Source organism: Gopherus evgoodei, chromosome 4 (genome assembly GCF_007399415.2).
Source record: "Gopherus evgoodei ecotype Sinaloan lineage chromosome 4, rGopEvg1_v1.p, whole genome shotgun sequence".
Classification (NCBI taxonomy): Eukaryota; Metazoa; Chordata; order Testudines; family Testudinidae; genus Gopherus; species Gopherus evgoodei.
Window position 1 is genome coordinate 153,950,261 of NC_044325.1, and position 21,093 is coordinate 153,971,353.

Here is a 21,093-nt window from a genome sequence, read left to right on the forward strand (position 1 = left end):
ATTTGGGAAGGTGGTTTGACCTCTGCGTGTGGTACTGGAGCCCAACGCTGGGGTGCTGGGTCCAGTTCTGGAGGTCCCATTTCCAAAAGAATGTTGGAAAATCAGAGAAGGTGCAAAGACGAGCCGCAAAAATGGCTGGAGAAAGTGCCTGAGAGTGAGAGACTTAAGGAGCTTGATCTGTTTAGGGGATCAGAAAGAAGCCTGAGCAGTGACTTGGGGCTTGTCTACACTTACATTTTACAGCGCTCCAACTTGCTGGCTCAGGGGTGTGAAAAATCACACCCCCTCCTCAAGTGCAGCACGTTGGAGCTCTGCAAAGTGCCAGTGTGGACAGGCTCCCAGTGCTCAGAGCTAATCCTCTTGCGGAGGTGGATTACCAGGAGCCCTGGGAGAGCTCTCTCCCAGCGCTCACTCGTGACCACACTCACACACCAAAGTGCTGTCGCGGGAGGGGAGGGGTCACAAGGTTATTGTAGGGGGGTTACAGTATTGACATATTTACTTCTGCGCTGCCTTCAGAGCCGGGTGGCCAGAGAGCGGTGACGGCTGGCCAGGCCCCCAGCTCTGAAGGCAGCAGCGCAGAAGGAAGGGTGGCAATACCATACCATGCCACCCTCACTTCTGCAGTGTTGCTGGCAGCAGCGCTGCCTTCAGAGCTGGGATCTCAGCCAGCAGCTGCCGCTCTCCGGCCGCCCAACTCTGAAGGCAGCGCTGCTGCCAGCAGCAGCACAGAAGTAAGGGTGGCAATACCATGCCCCCCACTACAATAACCTTGCAAACCTCCCTTCTCACCACAACCTCCCCTACAGTTACAACATCGTGAAATCTCAGATTTAAATAGCTGAAATAATGAATTTTACTATTTTTTAAATCCTATGACTGAAATTGACCAAAGTGGACTGTGAATTTGGTAGGGCCCTAGTGATGTGAAATTGTCAGTGAAGACTTCAGGAGTTTGTTCACTATGCACTAGGGCTGGACAGCAGCGGGATGTGTGCTAGCAATTCATTCCAGGGGCAGTGAGCTCCACCATCTGGGGCCTGAAAAGGCCCCGTCCTCTGCACAGACAGTCTTCACCCTTGCAGTAGCTAAATCCCAGAGCTGGGGGTCATCTTCTCAGTCTCCCAGAACCAGCCCACTTAGCACCTGGGAATGTCCTCAGTTTCCGCACCTGTGCACTGGAGACAATAATCCTTTGTCTATTGCTGTTCAGGGTAAGAATTTTTCCTTCTTATGTGATTGTGCAGCCTCCAGTGTAAATCTGGAGTGGTCCCACAGATGCCAATGGAGTCAGAGCTGGAGTCTGACCTTAGTGACCCCAGTATAAATCCAGAATAACCCCACTGATGTTAATGGAGTCACAGCAGGATTCAGAGCTTATTGAGCCCAGCCTAATTGAATCCTGTCCTAAATCTGCTTTCCCTTTAGGATCACTGGATCGGTTCCTCGTGCTGGTTTAAGCTGAGGTAGCCACTGGCAGGCAGCGTGGACAGAGGAGAGCCCTGACTTCTGGCCAGGCTGCAGCAGGCGTGTGCAAAGCGGGCTGCGATCTTCCTCCCCAGCTGGTGGCAGGAGGAGGGGCTGGTGGGAGCAGGGCGGAGCCATCAGGCTGAGCTGCGAGAAGCAGAGAGCGGAACAGGCCGGAGGAGAGGGGCATGTGGCAACGGGGTTGGTTAAAGTGGAGCAATCTCTTCCAGCACTGCCTGGTGCACCTTCCTGATTCTTTCTCTGCTTGGCTCTGCTGCCCTCCAAGGGGACGGCAGATGGCATGGAGGGGACGGGGAGACACCGCCTGCTGCAGACCCTGGCAGGGCTGGGGAAGGACGAGCTCCAGAGATGGAAAGAGAAGCTGAGCAAAATAGCACTGAAGGAGGGATACCAGCACATCCCCCAGGCCCTGCTGGAGAGAGCCGATCCAGAGGCCCTGGCCGAGCTGCTGATCAGCTACTACGGGGAGGAGTATGGGTTGCAGCTGGCTTTACTAGCACAGACTTTATGCAGTGCAGAACAAGCGGCAACGGATCTCTCAAGCATAGCTGGTGAGTTACCAGGCAGGAAGAGACCTGACCCAGTGGGTCCCCAGTGCCTCTTGCAGCAGATTAAGCCCATTACTTCTTGTCCTGTCTTTTGTGGACACAGACAACAGTTGATCCCTGTCCTCCTTATAAAAGCCCATAACATCTTTGAAGACTGTAATCAGGTCCCCCTCACTCTTCTTTTCTCATGCCCCATTTTTTAAATTTTCTTTGTAGGTCAAGTTTTCTAAACCTTTGATCATTTTTGTTGCTCTCCCATGCACTCTCTCCAGTTTGTCCTAATCTTTCCTAAGGTGGGCACCCAGAACTGGACACAGTGCTCCAGCTGAGACCTCATCAGTGCTAGGTAGAGCAGGACAGTTACCTTCCATGTCTTACTCACAGCACTCCTGTTAATACACCCCAGAATATTAGCCTTTTTCACAGCTGCATCACATTGTTGACTCGTATTCAATTTGTGACCCACTATAACAGCCAGATCCTTTCCAGCAGTACTACACCCAAGCCAGTTCTTCCCCATTTTGTAGTTGTGATTTGACTTTTCCCTGCTAAGTGCACTTCTTTGCACTTGTCTTCACTGAATTTCATCTTATTGCTTTCAGACCAATTTGTTAAGGCCCTTTTGGTTCTAATCCCATGCTCCAAAATGCTTGCAAGTGCAACCTCTCCCAGCTTGGGGTCATCTGCAAATTTTCTAAGTATCCTCTCCACTCCATCATCCAAGTCATTAATGGAAATAATGAACAGGACCCAGGACAGACCCCTGCGGGACCCCGCTACATACATTCTACCAGTTTGACAGCGAACCATTCATAACTATTCTTTGAGTACGGTCTTTCAACCAGTTGTGCATTCACTTTATAGTAGTTTCACGTAGCCGTAGTTCGCTTATGAGAATGTTATGTGGACCTTATCAAAGGATATACGAAAAACAAGATATATCATGGCCTCCTGCTTCCCCCACAGCTGTTTAGGTCAGTAATATTGTTAAAGAAGGAAGCTTGGTTGGTTTGTTATCATTTGTTCTTGGTAAATCCCTGCTGGCTAGTCCTTATAACCCCGTTCTCCTCTAGGTGCTTATAAACCAATTGTTTAATAATTTGCTCTAGTCTCTTTCTAGGTATCAGAATTCTAAATAGGTAATAATTGGAGATATACCAGTCTCTTAGAACTGGAAGGAACCTTGAAAGGTCATTGACTCCAGCCCCCTGCCTTCACTAGCAGGACCAATTTTTGCCCCAGATCCCTAAGTGGCCCCCTCAAGGGCTGACTGCACAACCCTGGGTTTAGCAGGCCAATGCTCAAACCACTGAGCTATCCCTCCCCCTGGCTCCCCTTTGCTCCTCTTTTTAAAGGCAAGTATTGCGTTTGGCCTTTTCCGGTCCTCTGGAACCTTACCTGTCCTCTGGGGTATCTCAAAGATAATTGCTGATGGTCCCAAGATTGCTTCAGCTGGTTCTTGAAGTAATCTAGGGTGAATTTCATCAGGCCTTGTTAACTTGAAAACCCCTAACTTATCTAGCTATTCTTTAAGTGCTTCCTTCCCTATTTGGGCTTGTGGTCATTTCCCCTTGCTGTTAATATTAATTGTGTTAAGTATCTGGTCACCATTAACCTCTTAGTGAAAACTGAAGCAAAATAGACATTAAACACCTCACCCTTTTTTATGCCATCCAATATGAGTTCTCCTTCCCCATAGATTGGAGACCTATACTTTCCTTTGTCTTTCTTAAGAACCTCGTCTTTCTGCCTTTTATGTCCCTTGCCAGGTGTGACTCATTTTGTGCCTTAGCTTTTCTGATTATTTCCCTACATCCTTGTGCTCCTCTGTAGCAATTCGTCCATCTGTCTCCTTTGATTTTCAGGTCATTCAAGTCCTCCTGCTGAAGCCATAATGGTCTGTTGTTGTTCTTCCTCTCTCTTCTTTTCATCGTGATAGTTGTGCCTTTAATACGGTCTCCTTAAGAAGCTGACAGCTCTCCTGAACTCCTTTTTCCCTTAGCTTTTCTTCCCAGGGGACCTCACCTACCAGTTCTCTGCGTTTGTTGGTCGGCTTTTTTGAAGTCCATTGTCCTCATTCTGCTGCCCTTGCTCCTTCCTTTCCTTAGGATTGTGAAATCTATCCTTTCACAGCCACTTTCACCCAGATTGCCTTCCACCTCCAGATTCACAACCAATTCCTCCTGGTTGGACAGAATCAAGTCTCTAACGGCTGTCTCCCTGGTTTCTTCCTCCACTTTCTGAATCAAAGAGTTTCCCTGATATATGCCAAGAACTTATTGGACAGCTTGTGTTTTCCTGTATTACTTTTCCAACAGCTGGCTGGAGAGTTCAAGTCTCCCATGACTACCAGGTCCTGTACTTTGGGTATTTCTGTTATTTGTTCTGGAAATGCCTCATCCATCCCCTACTCCTAATTTGGGGGTCTATAGAAGACCCCCTACATCACCTCTACTTTGTACCCCTTTTATCTTGACCCAGAGACTTTCAGCTGCTCTGCTTCTCGCTTCCTTCTGTACTTCACAACAAGTGTATACACTCTTGATGTACAATGGAACCCTGTTATTCTTTTCTCTCTGCCTGGCCTTCCTGAACAAGCTAAACCCCTCTAGAGCAATATTCCAGTCATCACACATCCCACCAGGTCTGTGTGATGCCATACAACGTCCAGTCTGCCCCACACTCCCCCATCACCCCAGAGTGACCTGCACTCTGCCTACCGCAACCCGCCCCATCACCTGCACTCTGCCCACCACAACCCACCCACCTGCCCAATGCAACCTCTTCTCTACAATATGGGTGTTAGCATGAAAACTTCCAAGCTTAGTTACCAGCTTGGACCTGGTATCGCTACCACCAGCTAGGAATTATACAGTGCCTAGCTCACAGTGGTCTCCCCAAAACCTTCCCCGGGGGACCCCCAGACTCAGATGCCTTGAGTCTTACAGCAAAGGGAAATAACCCCCTCCCCTTGTTTCCTTGTTACTTCCTCCCAGGCTCCCCTCCCTGGACAACCCTAGGAGATTCCCTGCTTCCAGTCCTGGAAACACAAGTACCGAGAGATCTAATCTCTCTTCCCCCTCACCCAGAGGGTATGCAAAGTCAGGCTTAGTAAATCTAACACAAAGAGATTTTCCCCCTGATTTCTTCCTCCAACCAATTCCCTGGTGAGCTGCAGACTCAGTTCCCTGGAGTCCCCACTAAAGAAAAACTCCAACAGGTCTTAAAAAGAAAGCTTTATATAAAAAGGACAGAAAAAGACATTAAAATAGTCTCTGTATAAGGTGACAATATACAGGGTCAATTGCTTAAGAAAAAAAGTGAATAAACAGCCTTATTCCAGAAGAATACAAATTAACACATTCCAGCAACTACACACATGTAAATACAAAAGAAAACAATATAAACCTATTGTCTTACTATCCTTGTACTTACAACTTGGAAACAGAAGATTAGAAAGCCAGGAGATAGAAAGATCACTCTCAGAGACAAGAAAAAGAAGAGACCAAAACAAAGGACTCATACCCAAACTTCCCTCCACCCAGATTTGAAAAAAGTCTTGTTTCCTGATTGGTCCTCTGGTCAGGTGTTTGGTTCCCTGTATTAACCCTTCACAGGTAAAAGAACATTAACCCTTAGCTATCTGTTTATGACAACACCTCTATCCCCACCATCACCCCCTGCAACCTCCACTCAGCAGATTTACACTGTGGTGACTGAGATCAGAATCCAGGTCAGTCTTGTCTCCACTGGCATCAGGAGGCTCACTCCAGATTCGCACCAGGCGTCACTGAGCTCAGAAGTTGGCTAACATTTTTGAAAATGTCAGTCGCATTTTGTTTTTCTTTTCAGGATTAATCAGTGGAGAACATGAATCCACCCCTAGTTCTGCTGCACACACAGTAACTGCCGGGGATCTCTGCTTCTCTCCGTCTAACATACGCACTGGCCCACTGCAGCAAAAATGTGTCCCCCTTCCCAGTGCTCTTCCTGGTAGCCACACACTCTACAAGTAACTAGGCCAATGTACAGCCTAAAATCTACTTGATTCAAGATTCTCGCTCACATCCTGTCCCAAACTTTGCTCTGTGCATTGTCACTGTGCAGCTGTTAGTCAGCTGCCATGCCCCACGCCAGAGGTGGTTGCATTTCAACAGCAGATCTTGAATCATAAAATATCAGGGTTGGAAGGGACCTCAGGAGGTCACCTAGTCCAACGCCCTGCCCAAAGCAGGACCAATCCCCAGCTAAATCATCCCAGCCAGGGCTTTGTCAACCCTGACCTTAAAAACCTCTAAGGAAGGAGATTCCACCATCTCCCTAGGGAACCCATTCCAGTGCTTTACCACCCTCCTAGGGAAAAAGCTTTTTCTAATATCCAACCTAAACCTCCCCCATTGCAACTTGAGACCATTCCTCCTTGTTCTATCATCTGGTACCACTGAGAACAGTCTAGATCCATCCTCTTTGGAACCCCCTTTCAGGTAGTTGAAAGCAGCTATCAAATCTCCCCTCATTCTTCTCTTCTAAACTGGACTAAACAATCCCAGTTCCCTAAGTTTCTCCCCATAAGTCATGTGCTCCAGCCCCCTAATCATTTTTGTTGCCCTCTGCTGAACTCTTTCTAATTTTTCCACATCCTTCTTGTAGTGTGGGGCCCAAAACTGGACACAGTACTCCAAATGAGGCCTCACCAATGCCGAAGAGAGGGGAATGATCACGTCCCTCAATCTGCTGGCAATGCCCCTACTTATACAGCCCAAAATGCCGTTAGCCTTTTTGGCAACAAGGACATACTGTTGACTCTTATCCAGCTTCTCATCCACTGTAACCCCTAGGTCCTTTTCTGCAGAACTGCTGCCTAGCCACTCAGTTCCTAGTCTTTAACAATGCATAGGATTCTTCCATCCTAAGTGCAGGACTCTTCACTTGTCCTTGTTGAATCCCATCAGGTTTCTTTTGGCCCAATCCTCTGATTTGTTTAGGTCCCTCTGTATCCTATCCCTACCCTCCAGCGTATCTACAACTCCTCCCAGTTTAGTGTCATCTGCAAACTTGCTGAGGGTGCAGTCCACACCATCGTCCAGATCATTAATGAAGATATTGAACAAAACCAGCCCCAGGACCGACCCTTGGGGCACTCCACTTGATACCAGCTGCTAACTAGACATGGAGCCATTGATCACTACCCATTGAGCCCGACGATCTAGCCAGCTTTCTATCCACCTTATAGTCCATTCATCCCGCCCATACGTCTTTAACTTGCTGGCAAGAATACTGTGGGAGACCGTATCAAAAGCTTTGCTAAAGTCAAGGAATAACACATCCACTGCTTTCCCCTAATTCACAGAGCCAGTTATCTTCTCATAGAAGGCAATTCAGACTTGCCCTTGGTGAATCCATGCTGGGTTTTCCTGATCACTTTCCTCTCCTCTAAGTGCTTCAGAATTGATTCCTTGAGGACCTGCTCCATGATTTTTCCAGGGACTGAGGTGAAGCTGACTGGCCTGTACTTCCCCAGATCCTCCTCCTTCCCTTTTTTAAAGATGGGCACTACATTAGCCTTTTTCCAGTCATCCGGGACCTCCCCTGTTCGCCATGAGTTTTCAAAGATAATAGCCAACGACTCTGCAATCACATCTGCCAACTCCGGATGCAGCACATGCGGCCCCATGGACTTGTCCTCGTCCAGTTTTTCTAAATAGTCCTGAACCACTTCTTTCCCCACAGAGGGCTGGTCACCTCCTCCCCATACTGTGCTGCGCAGTGCAGCACTCTGGGAGCTGACCTTGTTTGTGAAGACAGAGGCAAAAAAAGCATTGACTCCATTACCTTTTTCCACATGCTATGTCACTAGGTTGCCTCCCTCGTTCAGTAAGGGCCCCACAGTTTCCTTGACCTTCTTCTTGTTGTGACATAAGATGAGTGATTCATGTGCACCGTTGCTGTGTGGCTGTTAACCAGCAGCCTCACTTCAGCGATAGCGACATTCGAATGCTGTTTAGCATCACTGTGCCTCTTCTAAGTGGCTGTCACACCCCACCAAATCAAGACAGCAGGAAGTGTGTGTGGGAGGGGATGGGGTTGGATACTATGCTAGATGAGCCTATGGCTCTGACCTGGAGCAACAGGGAGGGAGCAGGAACCCAGGCTAGATGGGCCCATTAATTTGGGGGCCAATCAGGACTCAGGGTGCATGGGGGGCAGGTACTAGGCCCTGTGTATGACAGACACCTTCTTGGACTCTTTGTAGGCTCTGAGGTCCTCGATTTGCAGCTGAAGCGGAGTCTTTCAACGTTTGAGTGGAATAAGGCAAAATCCTTCCCCCGCCTGCCTCTGCTCCCACAGTGGCTCAGGAAGCTGACGGGCAAGAAGGAGAAGCAGCGTCAGGCCTCCCCAGGCGGTGAGTGCAGCTGGCCAGTTTTTCCCATCCCCTGGAGATTTTCAAGCCGTCGAGTAAGTTTTCCCGTCCCCGTTGGGATGAGACAGCAAAATCTCAAAAATGTCTGCAGAGTGAAAAACCAAACACTTTTCCGGTTCAGGTCCCTCGGGACATTTCAGGTTGGTTTGGATTCCTCTTGCTCTTTGAGTGGGTGGGCCTCACCTCCGTTTTTTGAAAGTCTAATTACCTAAGATTTGGAAACGGAGGGACAGTTCGAAGCGGAAAACCTGGCAGTTCTCATAACTAACAAACAAGGCTTTACTGTCACTGGAAAAAAAGGGTCTTGTGGAAAAACTCCTGAGCAGCTGTAAAGTGATGCCTGTAGGCGACCGCATCAGTGCCTAAACAACCTAGCCGATGGCCCCAATCAGTTAGCTGCGGGGAACCAGCAGGAGGCGCTGGTAGGGGGATGCTCCCCTGTGGGCCAGGGAGAGAGACACAGGCTGCCCTGCAGCAGCGGCTGGGAAAGGGGGTGAAGACCAGGCCAGGGTTACATATATAAACGTTCAAAAAGGAGGACAATCCACGGGGGCCTCCGGCCTCGCCCCCATTCCAACCCCTTCCCCAAAGTCCCCGCCCCAACTCCAACCCCTCCCTGCCCCATTGGACCCTTTCTCCAAATCCCCACCCTGACCCCGCCTCCTCCCCTGAGCACGTCGCATTCCCCGCCTCCTCCCTCCCTCCCAGCAGTACGAAACAGCTGTTTCGCAGTGCAAGTGCTGGGAGCTAGAGAGAAAAAGCCGGCACTCAAGCAAGTGATCAGCATTCACTTTCTTTCTGAGGTGATCAACACTCATTCTTGTTCTTGAATGATCAACTCCTCTTTGGGGAAAAATAATAATGGCAAAATCCCAGGCTTTTTAGATATTTAAAAATTACTCCCAGACAGCGATTTAAGAACTAAAAAGCCAGACATGTCCAGGAAAATACAGGCGTATGGTAATCCTAGACCAGGCAATGCCCACCTGGCCCTGCCTGCTTAGGACCAGATCCTTCCAGAGTTACCTCGAGGTCATCAAGCTCAGAATCTAACTCTGACGCAATTGCTGAAAGTGGATTCACTCTGGATTTACATCAGGGTCACTGCTATCACAATTAGGCTCTCATTTTTCAGTAGATGTTCGGTTGCTTGTTTTTCTTCTCAGGATCCTTCAGTGAAGGGACTCAATCCACTCTCCAGTCTAGTACAGGGACGGAGGCGGCAGGAGGTGGGTAGCACTGACAATATCCCTACTTCTGTCTGCCTCACCTACACACTGACCCATGGCAGCAAAAAGCGTGTCTGCCTTCACGGTACTAATGGGGCCACCTTACTCCTGGCAACCACAACTCTGTACAAGTAACTATGCCTACGTACAGCCTAAAATCTACTTGATTCAGGATTCTCGTTCACATCCTGTCCCAAACGCCAAGCTGTGCATGATCACTGTGTGGCAGTTAGCCAGCTGCCATATCCCACCCCAGAGGTGGCTGCATTTCAGCAGCAAGTGAGCGATCCCTGTGCACCATTGCTGTGAGGCTGTTAACTAGCTGCCCTGCCTTGGAGGCAGCTGCATTTCAATGCTGTGTGGCTTTGCTGCGTGGCTTCTAAACAGTCATCACACCCCGCCGAATCAAGACAGCAGAAAAAGCGGGGAGGGATATTGGACTACATGGGCCAAGAGGTTTGATCTGGGGCAGCAGAGAAGGGGTGGGAACCCAGGCTAGGTGAGCCATTAGTCGGGGGCTGGGGGAAGATACTGGGCGGTGTGTGTGACACGCTCCATCTATGTCTCCCTCCAGACCCCATGAGGGAACAGGGCCCTGCCTCACAGCCCTCTAAGAACACCAACATGCTGCGGGATATGAGGTTGGTGGCGCCTGAGAGGAACAGATTTTCGGGAAGCACAAGGATGGAGAGGATCTTCCCCAGCAGGACTCTACCTACACCTCTGCAGTGGCTCAGGAAGGGGAAGCAGATTCAGGCCTCCGCAAGCAGTGAGTGCGGCTGGCCAGGGCATGGTTTTCCTGGCTCAGGATTCTCATTCACTTCCTGTCCCGAACTCCTATCGGAGCCCTGTCACTGAGCGGCTGTTAGCCAGCTGCTGTGCCCCACCCCAGAGCAGGCTGCATTTCGGTGCCATGTGGCATTATTGTGTGTCTTCTAAGCAGCCATCATGCCCCTCTCCAAATGAGGACAGCAGGAAGTTTGGGGGGTCAGGAGATGACAGACTGAGCTAGATGGGCCCGCTGGTCTAATCTGGGAGGCCAGAGGGAGGGATACCAGTCTAGAAGGGATTATTGCTTGATGCGTTCATTCTCTCGGGACCTAGCTACAGACCTGGACCTCTTGTACAACCAGAGCAGTGGGGCTAGTCCCCAGGCGAAGGAGAATGAGGAGCTGAGGGAAGAGAACAGAGAGGAAGGGATGGCCCATTATAACAGCACATGAGGATGTCCCCGCCGGCTGCAGCTGGTGGCCTGGAAGACGACACGCAGGGGTGGACATCGTGGAAAGAGCTCTAGGGCTGGCTGGAGGCTGTGCTGGAAAAGCAGCATCTGGGCAGCGAGCATCCCCGGGTGGGACTCGCTAGGTCTTGGCAGGGGCAACCAGGCGAGATGGGGCCCATTGCTCTGATGCAGGACGCTGGATGGGCCCAGGGGTGTGATCCAGGGCAGCAGGGAGGAGTCAGGATGCCGGGCTAGATGGGCTCATTCTTTGATGCTTTTCTCTCTCTCTCTTTCTCTGCCTGACCCCTGCGATGGAAGCAGCCTTCTCCCAAGGCTCCCAGAGCACTGAGCATCACTCGCAGGAGGAGTCTGTTTATGGCAGCGTCCCACAGGGACCTGGGGCCATGGGAAAAGTCATACAGAGGACGGGGAAGAAAAAGAAACCTGCTCCCCTTCTGCTGGAGGCATTGGGTCGGGGGCCAGGTATGTTGGGAAAGCAGTTACTGGGCAGGGAGCTCCCCTGGGTGGGATACCAGACAAGCTGGGCCCCTGGCTCTGCCCCATTCTTGCCCCAGATCCCCAGGGGCGTGCACTGGGTGTCTTGTGACTGCATCCGTGGATGAAGCAGTGACAAAGGGGGGTGGATCGCCGAGGGCTGGACACCACCTGACAGACCGCTAAGCCACCTCCTCTTCTCCCTCTGCCTCCAGAGTGACCCAGCTGGGCACAGTGAACTCCCCGCCTCTGCAGCCACCACCCCATGACAGGCAATGGAGATCTCCTCTGGTCCAGCTGATCAGCAGCGGACAGGAGGCGCGGGGAGGGAGCGGACAGAGCTGATTGGTGGGTGTTTTAAGCACCCACTATTTTTTTCCATGGGTGCGCCAGCCCCAGAGCACCCACTGAGTCAGCACCTATGTCTGGGGCACAAGGTCCCTGCAACCAAATGGGCTCTGGAGGGCTCTCCTTTAAAGGCATAGATTCCCCCTCCCATCCTGGGAGCAGATGGAGGGGCCGGGCTCAGCTGAGAAGTCTGCTCTGAAGACAGGAATGGCCCCCAGTAAACAGATGTGCTCTAGTGGGACATTACTGAGAGTATCCAATTCAGGACAAACTGCCAAGAAACAGGGCAGTCACAGCCCAAGACTGGTGGTCCTCCACTTCTAAGATACACCCAACCAGCCCACAAAAAGAACTCTCATGCTTTTGGACTTCAGCTGGTTGCCTGCAGCGGCCAGGAAGGATCCTCTAATTGATTTATTTGATAATCATATGGTAAAAATGAGAAAGTCAGCAATTTTTCAATAATAGTGGCTGACACTTTTGTATTTCTATGTCTGATTTAGTTTTTAGGTGAGGTGAGACTTGGGGGTACACAAGACAAATCCGACTCCTGAAAGGGCTACAGAAGTCTCAAAATGTTGAGAGCCACGGCTTTAATCACTCAACTAAAGCTCGGTTGGAATTTTTCAGAGTTCAAAATTTGGATTTAAAAATTTACTTGGCATTTTGACCAGAAAAATGGAAGAATTTTTTAAAGCCATCATTAGAACCAGCTGGAAATTGGAATTTCCATTTTGTGAAATTCTGCATGAGGTTGACCCTTGATTTCCGTTCCAAATCGGAACCAAATCCAAAATCGTTTGCCAAACCTCCCTTAATGGAAATTTTTGCAAACCTTCCATTTTGCTTGAAACTCAGACCTCAGCCTCTTCCTCCACGTCCTCCTTCTAAAAAGGTGCCAAAATCTGCACAATTTCAGTTCCAATGAACGGGCATCACTCGACAGAAAAACGTTGCATCAGGAAAGCTCTTGTCATTATAGCTTTTTTCTGGTTTTCAACCAAACAGCTGGTGTCAGGATCACGGTCAGCACTAAAACTCCTGCCGGATAAAATGTGTCAAAGTTCAACAGCATTTTGAGTTTGAATGAACACAAGATCATAGGAACAGCCATACTGGGTCAGACCAAAGGTCCATCTAGCCCAGTATCCTGTCTACCGACAGCAGCCAATGCCAGGTGCCTCAGAGGGAATGAACCTCACGTAATCATCAAGTGATCCATCCCATCACCCATTCCCGGCCTCTGGCTAACAGGCTAGGGACACCCTCCCTGCCCATCCCGGCTAATAGCCATTGATGGATCTGTCCTCCATGAACTTATCTAGTTCTTTTTTGAATCCTTTTATAGTCTTGGCCTTCACAACATCCTCTGGCAAGGAGTTCCACAGGTTGACTGTGTGTTGTGTGAAAAAAAATACTTCCTTTTGTTTCTTTTAACCTGCTGCATATTAATTTCATGAAGAAAAAAGGAGGGGGGGGTTGATCCATTTCTGTCATTTTCCCCCCTGAGCTCTACTGATGTACTTTGTTATTGATATTATCCTGGCTCCTTGGAGCCCTAGTTCTGGCCCAGAATCCCTCTGTGCTAAGTGCTGTATAGACGCAGAACAAAAAGACAGTCCCCCCTCAAAGGGCTGGCAAGCTAAGCAGTGAAGTCGTTGCGATCTACTGATGAACAGCCAGGTACCACTACTGGTCTCTCTCATCCACAGGACGTGCAAGTCACACGACAGAGCTTTGTGATTTCTCCTTTGATGAAAACCTAGCATTGCCATCAGGAGGTGAGTCCAGCGTTGCCCAGAAGGATGGAACGTGCCCAAAGGGAAATCGCTGCAGGGTGGCCAATGACAGCGCCGGGGGCTGTGTCTCACTGCAGCCCTGCTGGACTTTTCCCTAAGGGAAGCTGCGGTCAGCGAGATCAGAATCCGGCTCTGACTCCATTGACACCAGTGGGGTCACTCCAGATTTACACCACGGTCACTGAGGTCAGAATGTGGCTTAATTTTTTCAGAGTTTTGGCCCTTTCCCTCTGTTTTGCCCTGCAGGATCTTTCAGTGAAGAGGCTGAGACCCCCCCTAGTTCTGCATCAGGGACAGCTGAAGCTGGAGGTGGGTGGCACCGATCATAGCTCTGCTCCTCAGCTTCTACCATATGCACTGGCCCATCACATCCAGAGGTTCTTCTGCCCTCCCAGGGCCACTGGGGCCACCGTATTCCTGGCAACCATAATTCTGTACAAGCAACTAGGCCTGTGCACAGCCTTCGAGTCCAGTAGGTTCAGGATTCTCCTTCACTGCTTGCCCCTAACTCCCAGTGTCACCATGTGGCTGTTAGCAAGCTGCTGCACCTCACCCCAGAAGCAGCTGCAGTTCACTGCTCAGTGAACGTTCCCTGTGCGACGATGTTGTGCAGCTCTCACACCCGAGAGGTGGCTGTGCTTCAGCATTGGAGATGCCATCTCCGTGCAGTGTTGCTGTGAGGCAGTTACACAGCTGCTGTGTCCACCCCAGAGGTGGCTGCACATGTATCCCTGGAAAGCAGTTGGGGATGGAAGGCGCCTGGGAAATAGATGATAATGACGTTATTGACATTATTAAAAATTCATCCCTCCCCAGGGATCATCTGCGAACAGTCCCTGCTTCTCTCTGCTGGTGCTGCGTCTGGGGCTGCCGGTGCGTGAAGGTGAAATGGACCAGGTGGCGGGTGGGCTGAAGGGCCTCGCTTCTGGTGGAGCAGAGAGAAACCAAATGTCCACTTGTGGCTCTGACCATCCCCTGATCAGACCTTCTCTCTGCTCCCAGCACCTGCATCAGGTTTAATCTCCACTGTCTGCAGGATCACTCTGGGGTCTCCTCTCCCTCCACCTGCTCCACATCCTTCCCGGTCCTCTCCCCTTTATGCCCTGATCCCTCTCCTTGACCCCATCTGTCCCATCCCACCCTCTGACCCAGTGTAGAGCCCTCTCCACGGGCCTTGCGAGCCCAGCACTCTACGCACAGCGGCAGGGCCGGGCAGACACACAGAACAGACCCATCCGCAGGGGAGTTTGCTGATGGAAATGCCCAGGTCCCATTGCTCTGCACAGGGGATGGGGGCTCCTTATTCAACACTGGGAGAATGTGAGGTGTGAAAGCGCCCTTCCCTCTCTCAGCTGCAGGAGAGACCAGCCCAAGTGAGGATCCCAGCAGGGACCCCTGGGGACAGGACAAATGTGACTTGTGTCCCAGAGAGGAGGTAAAGTATTGTGGGATCACTCAGATCCTTGTCTGTCTGTCCATCCATCACCTCTTCCCTTCTCTCTTTCTCTCCCTCCCCTCAGTCGTACCTCAGAGTATTTCACCAACGCTCAGGGCTGGGGCATCTCGGCCACTTGGGAAACACCCCTGGGGAATGACTGACTGTGGGGCTGGAATCCAGCTGATCACAGAGTCCTCCCTGCCAGGGTCCCAGGGCACAGAAACAGCCCCCAGTTGAACACTTGGCCACAGCTGCCCAGGTTCCTTCTGCAAAGGGCTCTGTAGTGGGAAATCCCCAGTGGAGCTGCGTTAACACCTGTTCCTGTGTTCTAGGATCTTCCAGAAGAAATACACCCCGAGACTGTTCAGGGCCCAGACAGGAAGCAGGAGACATACAGGTGAGAGCTGGGACTGGGAGTTCGGTGTCTCCCCCTCTGCAGCAGTGTCTGGGAGTACAGGTCAGCTCCTATCACACGGAGTGCACAGCGTCCCATAGGGGTGGGCTCCATGTAAAGAGATGCTCGTGTGGGTGGATAGAGCAGAGCAGTGGGTGAGTGAACCAGGAGTCTTGAGAGCTCTAGGAAGAGAGCGGGGTCTACCGGGTCAGAGCTGAGGGCAGGGGCTGGGAATCAGGACTCCTGGGTTCTAGCCCCAGCACTGAGAGGGGAGTGGGGGTTTAGTGTGTCAGAGCAGGGGAGCTGGGACTGAGGAGACCTGGGTTCTAATCTCAACTTTGTCACTTCCTCACTGAGTGACCTAGGACAAGTCACTTCTCCTCCAGTGCCTCAGTTTCCCCAAATGGCGAGAACGTTTCCCCATATGTAACATGGAGGAACATAATGAATCCACTCATTTAGCCTGACTCCCCTTTGCTCCTCAGAGGGACAGGTCTCTCAGAAGGGCCAACTGCTCTTATTGTCACCCAACTTCAGTTGTTGATTACAAAGTAACCCTGATATCCAAGCACAGGCCTGAGCTGGAGGCAGAGTTAAGGGGATAAATGTGAGGGCACCTGGGGTCAGCTGGAAAAGAACGTGAGATGCTTCCAGCCAATGCTGTTTAACCCTTTTCTCCTTGCACTGTGCAGGTTTCACCTTCTGGGGGGAGGCTCCTTCCTTTGCTCTGAAACCGAACTGGGGTTTGAGGTGAGGGCAGCTGTGACCATCGAGTACAAATATGACTCCTGGGATCGACATCTGAGCACATCTGAGAAGCAGCAATGGATGGTGGCCGGCCCTTTGTTCAACATCCGGGTGGAACCAGCCAGGGCTGTGGCAGCCGTTCACCTCCCGCACTTCCTGTGCCTCGCGGGTACGGCTGGAAATAATCAATGTAGCAATAACTGTACGTGGTGATAGCAAGCCCAGGTGCCGGTGTGCTTGCAATTACCGTGGGAATGGTAACTCTAGAAACCCAGCCATGGAACCCAGCCTCACACTGACCCATAACCACGGTCTCCTGAGTTGGACCCACGGTGACATTGTGAGTTGTAATCTTAGACCAGTCAGGGTTTTAGCTACATCACAGCCTGAAAGAGCCCTAATCATAGAGCGTCTCCTGATCTTCATAATCCTGGCCTCCAGCCCTGCTCTCACCCACCAGCCTGTGCTCTTTCTCAGGGACAGAACCCAGGAGTCCTGGGTCCCAGCCTTCGCTTCTCCAACACATCAGACCCCACTCCCCTCTCAGGGCCAGGGACAGAACCCAGGAGTCCTAGCTCCCACCTGGCCACTCTACTTACCTATCCACGCTTCATCTTTGTTTGCTTTATAATCCACCCACAGGGGGAGAGGTCGATGCCTCCCGGATGCGAATCGCCCACTTCGTTGACAGGAGGATGACCCTGGAGGAGCCAGCGAGGGTGAGGCCATTCCATGCCGTGCTGCAGAACCCCAGCTTCTCCCCTCTGGGCGTGCTCTGGAGGAAAATACAGTCTAAATGCCAGGCAAAAGTCCACTCCCTGGCCCTGCTCTACCGGGCACTCAGCGCTGCGAACACAACCCTGCACCTCTATCTGATCCCCAACGACTGCTCCCTGAGACAGGTAACTGACCGCACACACCCAGGGGGAGCCAAAGCCACCAGTCAGCCTAGAGTGTGGGACAGCAGATAGCAGGCACTGCCCGCACAGCAGCAGAGGAAATCCATTGTGCCAGGCGCTGCACAGACTCCGACCCAGATCAGGGGCCCCCATTGTGCCAGATGCTCCACAGACCCCAACCCAGATCTGGGCCTTCCTTTGGCCAGGCACTGCATTGACACATCAAGTGAGACAGTCGCTGCCCCAAGCAGTTAACAGTCTAAATAGACCAATGGAGGATTATTCATCCCTTTTCACAGAGGGGAAACTGAGGCTCAGAGAGATTCAGTGACTAGCTCAAGGCAACACAGGAAGTCTGTGGAAGAGCCAAGGGCTGAACCTGGCTCCCCCAGGTGCCAGTCCAGTGCCTTAACATAAGCCAACCTTTCCCTCTCATTGGGGGAGGCTGTGCGGGAAGGCCAGGGGAAGCAGGACCCTGATGGCAGGAACCGGCACACAGGGCTCTGTCTGTATCCCCCAGCCATGGCTCTGCTTGTGCCCTACAGGCCGTTAGTGACCACGAGTCCAAATGCCCCTCGGTGCGTGTGCACAAGCCTTCCAGGACCAAGCCCTTGAAATTTGGCTCCTGTTGTGTGGTGTCCAGCTCATCCCAGCTTGAGGTGATACCTGAGGTGAGTGGCAGGCTTAAAAATCACCAGCCCCTCAAGTCCTTACTCTGTTCGGTCCCAATGTTGCCCTAGGGGGGCTGTGCTGCAAGGAGCAGGACAGGGACTCAGTAGGGGGCGCTCTCCCCTCACAGCCATTTTTAACCCCAGTGCCTCACAGTGGTACTAGGGGGCACTGTGCTGCAGGGAGCAGGGAAGGGGCTCAGTAGGGGGCGCTCTCCCCTCACAGCCATTTTTAACCCCAGTGCCTCACAGTGGTACTAGGGGGCACTGTGCTGCAAGGAGCAGGACAGGGACTCAGTAGGGGGCGCTCTCCCCTCACAGCCATTTTTAACCCCAGTGCCTCACAGTGGTACTAGGGGGCACTGTGCTGCAGGGAGCAGGACAGGGACTCAGTAGGGGGCACTGTCCCCTCACAGCCATTTTTAACCCCAGTGCCTCACAGTGGTACTAGGGGGCACTGTGCTGCAGGGAGCAGGGAAGGGGCTCAGTAGGGGGCGCCCTCCCCTCAAAGCCAATGCTGACCCAATGCCCCAGCATGGCGTGCCCCCGCTGCGCTGCAGGAAATGAAGTGTAGGGGGGATCTCAGGAGGGTTTGCTGGCTCAGACAGGGTCATTCCTAATGGACCATCTTCCCTTCCCATCAGGAGCTGGAGTTCTGCTATCTGGGCCCCAAGCTGGAGCAGCCGTACCTGGAGATCTACACCCGGGACATGCAGGAGGGGCTGCAGCTCAGCCTGTTGGAAAAGATAGAAGGGGAACCGATCTGGAAGGCCTTGGTGAGACCAGGTAGGCTCATCCCAGCAGGAGATGGGGACAGAAGTGTGCGCGTGGGGATGGGGGGCAATGGGTGGAGAGATGGAATGGTGCATATACAGATGGAGGCATGAATGGGTGACTCTGGGAGTGGATGGGTAAGTGTATGTGGGTGGATGGATGGATGCATGGAGTGGTGAATATGGGGATGGAGGGCTGGATAGCTGCAGATGGAGGGTGGATGGGGATAGACAGACAGATGAATAGATGGACCAGCAGCCAAAGAAATAGGATTCGTGAGATTAGCCAGATCAACATATGAGGATCTGGAGATGTAGCCAGCTAAATAAACCAGCACCCTAGGGGCTAGCCATGGATGGATGTTTTGTTGCAATACGGTGGCAATAAATACATTAACTACAATGTGACTTTAGCCAATCAGCTCTAACAGTCCCCGCTAGGACGTTACCACCAGCAGCAGCATTAATCAAAACCTTTTGGCTCCAGCCCCTTGACTCCCCTTCCCTTCTCTCTTCCAGAAGACGTGACGGTCTGTGTTTCATCTGCCCAAATGCAGACAGGTTAGTAGGGATTCACTGAGCCGCAAAACCTGCTCTCTGATCCCAGCACTTCTGGACACAAAATGCTTGTGAAAGCCCCTGTGACCCGTTGTGATCATTTGGCGTCCAGCATTATTGATCCTCCCAGAATGTCGACTTGCTTGAAATCTCTGGGGCCTGGGGACCCTCCACCTTGGAAAGTCGTGAGATTGCTTTGGATCATGAATACAGCTGGGCAAATAATGGATTTGTTTGTTTGCTTTGACAGCTCCGAAAACCTGGATGGGTGGGGATGGAATTCATATTGGGTCAAATTAAATGTTTCTTTTGACCTGAAATTGAAATGTTTTGATTTCAGCTCTTTTTAATAAAGCAAAGGAAATGCAGGGCTAGTTTCACAAACTGGGGGCGGGGCTCTAACCCCTTATACCTAGTGTTAGAGTATCTGGGATGGGGAGACCTTGGTTAAAATCTGTGCTCTGGAGGAAGAATTTGAATCTGAATCTCCAACATCCCAGCAGGGTACCCTAATCACTCAGCTACAGTCTATTCTTAGTCTCTCCAGTTGAAGCTGTTCCATTGTGTATAAAATACTTGAAGAGTCATTGGGCCAAAGAGAGATCATGAGAAAGACTCAATAACACAGTGTTTCGGGCACTCACCTGCAAGATCGATTCTAGTCCCTGTTCTCTGTCCTTCCCCACTCCAGAGGCAGCTGGAATTCAGCACTTCACAGGTGATCCTTGTGCACTACTGTTACTAAACAGCTGCCGTGTCCCACCCCAGAGACAGGTGCATTTAACTGCTCAGTGAGCAATTCCTTTGTAGCACTGCTGCTGTGCTCCACCGCAGAGGTAGCTGCAATTCAGTGCTGGGGGAGCAATCCGTGGCAATGAGTGATGTGATGCTTGCTTTGGAAGCCTGTAAATCTTGTACAAAGCTTGGAATCCATTAGGCCCTAGAGAAATGGAAAGTCTGACTGTTCCACGGCATGCTGAGAAATAGCAATTCTCTTCTTCTCTCTCTCTCTCTCCCCTCAGAAGAACATTTCATCGACCAGCACCGAGAGCAGCTGATCCAACGGGTGCGCCAGGTGGACGGCGTGCTGGATAAACTGTACAACACTGTGCTGGACAACGAGCAGTACCAGAGCATCCGAGCAGAGAGAACGGACCCGGAGAAAATGCGGAAGCTTTTTGACCTGCTCCCGAGTTGGAACCGGGCCTGCAAGGACCAGCTCTACCAGGTGCTGGAGGCCAAGCAGAAATTCCTCATCCAAGAACTTAAAGGGACGTAAGACTGCCTGCCATGGCTCACACTAGGGGCCCATCTAGCTCAGTGTCCTGTCGGTAACAGAGGCCAGTACCAGCTACTTCAGAGGAAGGTGCAAGACCTTCCTCCTTGACAATTCTGCACTAATCTGCCCACGGTGGGTGAAACCCAGTGTCCCCAACTGGGTAATCCAGTCTGCTTCCTTAAAAACTCCTGGCTGTGACACTTTGTACCTCAAAAGCAGCACCTTGGAACCCCTATATTCACCACAATCATGGAATTTTTATAAGTTTTGTACAGAGGATGCCTTGTGAGGTATCATTTTAAAAGTCTTGTTCTGCTGAACATTAATAGCCTGTTGGATTGTGTGTGCTATCATTGTATGGGAAGTTATGAAGTACTGCTGAATGTGTTACTGAAATGTGTGGTGAGGTTGGGCACACTCACAATCACCCTTTCACTTTTAACAAAGGAGTAGCCATCCATAGCCAGATGGCCGATTAATGGCTCATCAACATCCAACCCACTATTCCAGAGACTTCTCTGAGAAGGCAGGTCTGTAATGGAGACTGCTTGACCAATGGGGACTGCCTGAGCCCCACGTCACAGCACAGATCTTTTCATCAAGCTGGAAGAAAGTATAAACATGGGGAAGCGACATCATCACATGGCCTCTGCCCCCTCCCCATCTCAAACCCTGGAAGCACATTTGGAAGACAAACACTTTGAACTGAGGGAAGTTTGGTCCCAGGCTGGAAGGCGTTAGAGGGCTTTCCCTCAACCCTCCCACTTCCCTGGTTCTTGTCACAGAC

General features: G+C 51.2%; 1 protein-coding gene across 2 annotated transcripts; it reads left to right on the forward strand.

The window, feature by feature from the left end:
* Positions 1–1,727: 1,727 nt before the first annotated feature.
* On the forward strand, positions 1,728–20,697 carry LOC115651404 (NACHT, LRR and PYD domains-containing protein 1a-like). Of its 2 annotated transcripts, XM_030562371.1 has the most exons (16): positions 1,728–2,039; positions 8,290–8,439; positions 9,624–9,686; positions 10,261–10,455; positions 11,230–11,391; positions 13,464–13,532; positions 13,797–13,859; positions 14,367–14,423; positions 14,903–14,985; positions 15,321–15,385; positions 16,075–16,298; positions 16,772–17,031; positions 17,574–17,699; positions 18,341–18,482; positions 18,989–19,030; positions 20,050–20,697. In XM_030562371.1, exons 1-16 carry the CDS (start codon positions 1,769–1,771, stop codon positions 20,304–20,306), a joined length of 2,229 nt encoding a protein of 742 aa, XP_030418231.1. In that variant the 5' UTR covers positions 1,728–1,768; the 3' UTR covers positions 20,307–20,697. The 2 variants fall into 2 exon arrangements, with proteins under 2 accessions (XP_030418231.1, XP_030418232.1); XM_030562372.1 differs by lacking the exon at positions 14,367–14,423.
* Positions 20,698–21,093: the final 396 nt, after the last annotated feature.

Coding starts and splice junctions, on each gene's coding strand:
- LOC115651404 (XM_030562371.1), top strand. CDS start 1,769: ATGGAGGGGACGGGGAGACACCGCCTGCTGCAGACCCTGGCAGGGCTG. Junction 10,456..11,229: donor GATTCAGGCCTCCGCAAGCA/GTGAGTGCGGCT, acceptor CGATGGAAGCAG/CCTTCTCCCAAGGCTCCCAG. Junction 13,860..14,366: donor AGGGACAGCTGAAGCTGGAG/GTGGGTGGCACC, acceptor ATCCCTCCCCAG/GGATCATCTGCGAACAGTCC.